This window comes from Gadus chalcogrammus, chromosome 21, assembly GCF_026213295.1.
Source record: "Gadus chalcogrammus isolate NIFS_2021 chromosome 21, NIFS_Gcha_1.0, whole genome shotgun sequence".
Classification (NCBI taxonomy): domain Eukaryota; kingdom Metazoa; phylum Chordata; class Actinopteri; order Gadiformes; family Gadidae; genus Gadus; species Gadus chalcogrammus.
In genome coordinates, this window is record NC_079432.1 from 7,142,003 (window position 1) to 7,147,217 (window position 5,215).

General features: G+C 46.6%; 1 protein-coding gene across 1 annotated transcript; it reads right to left on the bottom strand.

Annotated features, from left to right (window-relative positions):
* Nucleotides 1–2,902: 2,902 nt before the first annotated feature.
* On the bottom strand, nucleotides 2,903–3,782 carry LOC130374512 (thyroxine 5-deiodinase-like). The gene has a single exon (XM_056581313.1). It carries the CDS (start codon nucleotides 3,721–3,723, stop codon nucleotides 2,914–2,916), a length of 810 nt encoding a protein of 269 aa, XP_056437288.1. The 5' UTR covers nucleotides 3,724–3,782; the 3' UTR covers nucleotides 2,903–2,913.
* Between the last annotated feature and the right edge of the window lie 1,433 nt (nucleotides 3,783–5,215).

Sequence of the window (5,215 nt, forward strand, 5' to 3'; positions counted from 1 at the left end):
GGAGGGGGGCGGGGGCAAATGAGAGCCCTCTCCCTGGAATTGCGTGTTTTTTTTTAAAGTGCATTTCCCACGTGCTTTCCTTAACAACCAGACGTACGGACGTAAAAAACAGAGAGACGATAAATCAGTTCACAGGGTTCATAAAAAAGCGGACATATTTAAAGTGTAGGTGAACTTACTGTAACTGATGAAATTATTAGACTTTGAAGAAAAAAAGTGTTTTAGGGCTGAGAGTTCTAGGAAGGAGAGGAGTGTGATATCCCCCTGGCTAAGAGCGGTGTCATGCATGAAATGTGGCACACACCGTGGCCGTTATACTTTTAGTGACCGAGATGCTTAACTCTCTCTAGGACGCGGACGTCTCAACCGCCAGGACCGAGCTTCACACATCCACAAACAACTTGCATCTGCATGTGTCTCTTCGTCGTGACGTCGAAGATTATACTGAAAGGCCCTTTGACGTCACGAAAACAACACTCCCTGCATTCAGTGCAGTGCAGAGGTTGTTTGGCAGACGCTAGCAAAAACTTAGCAATTTACTCCTGTTCTCTCTAAATTATGGTCCTATTTTAGTTACAGTTAGTAAATGGCATAGATTAATGTTTGCCCTATTAACATATTTCTACTGTGTATAGGAGGTATTTTCGAAGTATTGGGGGGGACATGAGTCGTCCAAGGAATGCAGTGTTACGCCCATGGTGATTCTCCAAACATGACTGAGAGAGAGAGAGAGAGAGAGAGAGAGAGAGAGAGAGAGAGAGAGAGAGAGAGAGAGAGAGAGAGAGAGAGAGAGAGAGAGAGAGAGAGAGCTCTTTCTCATCAGTGTGTTGATCCTCCATATATGACTGAGGGAATGATAATCAAAGACACTCTGGTCACCACACTGATGAGAAAGAGCTTTCTCTCTCTCTCTCTCTCTCTCTCTCTCTCTCTCTCTCTATATATATATATAAATATATCTGTGTCTGTCTCTCTCTGTGTTGTGATGAGGGTTGACCTGCTCAATTGTCTGTGACGCATTCATCTTGTAACTAAACAGTAGGTCAACTGATCTCATCGCTGCACAAGGTTCCTGAAACACACAGCCCTCCATGTGTGTGTGCTACCACAACCCATGCAAACAAACACACCACGCACACACACACACACACACACACACACACACACACACACACACACACACACACACACACACACACACAAACACACACACTCACACTCACACACAAACAACAGATTCATCGATTGCCTCTTGTATTTGTGCATGTCAAGTCACATGTGTCTCTTTGAAGAGCAAAATAGTAAAGAGAAATGCGAATGATTTGAATGACTGACTTTATTTATTTGTGTATTTGTGTGTGTGTGTGTGTGTGTGTGTGTGTGTGTGTGTGTGTGTGTGTGTGTGTGTGTGTGTGTGTGTGTGTGTGTGTGTGTGTGTGTGTGTGTGTGTATGTGTCCGTGTGTGTGTGTATGTCTGCAAAGAAGCAGAGGTAGGCTGAAGATATAATGACATAAAAAGTAATGATGAATATTCCAGAAATTATAACGTAAGAACAAAATTAGGGGAATCATGTCAACAAAGTGAACACTGAATCTAATGCTTGGAGGTGACGTCATGATTTCTCAATTGTAAATCCCTACTAGATCAGTTCAAATCCCTTGTTATAAATTCACAGATGGGCTATTCTTTTTGCAATAAGCCTAAAGAATAATTGGTGAATACATCCTCAATTACATATCTCATTCTAAAAAAAGTATTCTCCCGAACATAAACATTGGTTTTAAATCTCAGCTTTGCCATGACAATAAAATAATCACTCTTCGGCAAATAACTTGGTGGGTAATCCGAACTAACTGGCCAATATAGTAACGACCAACCTTCAGACACAAAAACGTAAAAAATAAATAAATAAATAAAAATAAAGTAGCCTACATTATTAGATCGCCATTCCTTATTGTCTGTTATTCTTTTCCAAGCACTCCATTTGGGAAATGAGTCACAACTTTCATCAAATTAAAAGGTAAAAGACGAGTTGCGGTATTAACAAGGAGTGTGTGTAGGATTACATGTTATAGACCACTGTACAGAGAGGATGGATATATTACCATTGTTTGGAATATTTTGCAGTCAAGAAACATGACATCTTTTCTGTTCTGAAGTTAGTATTTTTGTCTTCATTTATTTAAAAAAAAAACAAGCAAACATTTGTTCATAAAGAATACATTGTTTACCAGACATTTGTCAATTGATCAGTAAAAAAACTGCTGAGATTACCGAACTCTAGTGTCATAAACATCAGTATCAGTTTTCTGGTTACACCTCTTAAAAACTGAACTTCACACGAACACCGGAGTAAGGTTATCAGCCTACACACACTCACATACACCCACACACACCGACACACGCCCGCACACACACGGACGCACTCTTCTCTCACACACACACACACACACACACACACACACACACACACACACACACACACACACACACACACACACACACACACACACACACACACACACACACACACACACACACGTCACGTGAAAGCGCGCTCACAGGCACACGCACGGACCAACGGACAGGTATAAGACTAGTGTATAAAAATAAAGTGATCACAAACTGGATGTTCACCGAGAAAGAAGTGGAAACGTCGCACGGGTCAACTTGTCTGTCTTCTTCTATGTACAAACAATGGTGTCAATATATATAGGTCGTAAGCCAAAGAAACACACCACAGAAGCCTAGGAGAGCTGGACCGATAACGATCTGCCGTGCATGTGCCTTGGGGGTTCATCATGATCATTAGCAGCATCTGAACACGTTGGTTTTTGCACGGTTGAAACCGGACATTTATAACAGATTATAGATCACAGAGACAGCATCACCCCCCCCCCCCCCCCCCCCAACTAAACATGGAGCACAGCTGTTTTGGAACTCACGAGATCGTGCCGGTATTGCTCCAGCCAATCTCTGAGCTCCGATATGCGGTACCCCTCGGGACCCCGGCCGCCCTGGTAGACCACACGCTGGTCCCTCAAGATGTAAAGTCTCTCAAAGTAGGCGCCGTACGCCGCGTTGGACGAGTTGTCCATGGTGTCGATCACCACCTGGCTGCCCGGCACCTCGGACAGCATCAGCTGCGCCGCGCGGAGCCGGTCCTCGATGCAGCGGTGCTTGGGGATCTGGTACGGCGCGTCGGAGCTCACCCAGCCGTCGGACGGATGCGCCTCCTCGATGTACACGAGCAGCGAGTCCGCGATGTCCGCGTACTGGCTCGCCACGCGCCGGAACGCGGCCAGGCGCGTCATGAACGGCGGTCAGGAGCAGCTGCCAAAGTTCAGAATGAGCGGCCTCTTGCCCCGCATGCAGTCCAGGATGCGCAGGGTCTGGCGGTCCTGCACCGCCACCACCTCGGTGTTGGGCGCGCTGTGGCCAACGTGCGCCGCTTTGAAAAAGTCCAGTTTCTGCCCGTACCACACGGCGCGCAGCGACTCCAGGGTGAACATCTTGTTGGAGTCCGAGACGCACACCGGCGGGTCGTCCGGGCCGCCCTCACCCTGGCCCATCCTCAGCAGCACTTTTTTGCGGATGCACAGGAAATCCAAGATCCACAGCATGACTGCGGCCAGCAGGAAGCGCGGCAGCAGCATCAGGCACAGCGCGGCGTGCTTCAGCGCCAGCGCCATTTGGACACTGCCGCCGGACACTACATGCATCTCTCTCTCTCTCTCTCTCTCTCTCTCTCTCTCTCTCTCTCTCTCTCTCTCTCTCTCTCTCTCTCTCTCTCTCTCTCTCTCTCTCTCTCTCTCTCTCTCTCTCTCTCTCTCTCTCTCTCTCTCTCTCTCTCTCTCTCTCTCTCTCTTTCGCTCTCTCTCTCGCGCTCTCTCTCGCTCTCTCTCCCCACACTCCCCCGCGCCAATGCCAGTGGAGAGTGTGGGGGGGGGGGAGGGGAGAAAGGGGGGGGGGAGAGAGAAGGATGCGACCAGGGGGGAGGCGAAGCAAGGCGAGTATACTGTGTGTTACTCACCTGTCACCTTTACTCATTGGAGAGGAGAAGACAACTGTCTCCGTGACGTCTCACCGCCGTACGTTTTATAGACGCCGGGCGTCGGGATAATAAAAAAATAAGGAAAAACACGCCTCCGGATCTCGCGCCGCCCACTCACATGGTGGGTATTACCTCCCGTCAACTCTCTCTCTCTCCCTCTCTCTCTCTCCCCCCCCCCCTCTCTCTCTACTTCTTCAAAGATACAGAGAGAGAGAGAGAGAGAGAGAGAGAGAGAGAGAGAGAGAGAGAGAGAGAGAGAGAGAGAGAGAGAGAGAGAGAGAGAGAGAGAGAGAGAGAGAGAGAGAGAGAGAGAGAGAGAGAGAGAGAGAGAGAGAATAGAGCGTGACTGTGCGTGGGGGCAGAAAGATAGAGGGAGAGAGAGGGAGAGCGTGCTGGGGAAGTCAGCTGTTGGCAATTTGTGCCATTCATACAAAATAAATAATAAATTATGGATAAAAAAAAATAAAAAATAGTAGTTATTTATCCAACAGGGAAGAAAATGCAAAACGAAGCAATTATCTTGCCGAAGTGTTTCTGTTGAATGAAACAACAAAGGAAAACACTTGTCGCATCTATGTCAAGGTTCAATGACGTCAGTGGGCTTAAGCAGTGATTTCTGCGTCCAATGAAACGCATCACGTCCATACAATCATATGATTAACCGTAGGCCTCTTTTAAACCATGGTAGATATCTTAATGGCTAAGCCTGCTTTCCTTTAAACTTTGTATGAGTGAAAGTAGACTCTAGGTCAGTGTTATTATGGAGATTGTCAAACCAGTAAAACATGAACTGGGCCTTTGCCTTGAAACGATGTGAACACATCAAAGTCTAATGTCTAAGAGCAGGGTTTTTAAAGAGCCCATTCTTTTAAGATGCTTTGTGATAATAAACGCCAGTCGTAAAGTGGTCTTCATGTATTAGCCTACATTTCAGGGAACTCCGCTGCATTGTTTAATGTGCATGTGTTCAATCATGCTTTTACCTTGTATAAAAATGCACCATTCCCAAATTAAATACCAAACGAAAGTTAGGAACACACGAGAAATTAATATATACAGGCTGTGCATTTACAAGCAAATCGTACCAATTTGCACCGGATGGGTTCTCTGAGTGGGATCGATACCCGTCGGTGCCCACTAGACGGCGCTCGGTGCACAGC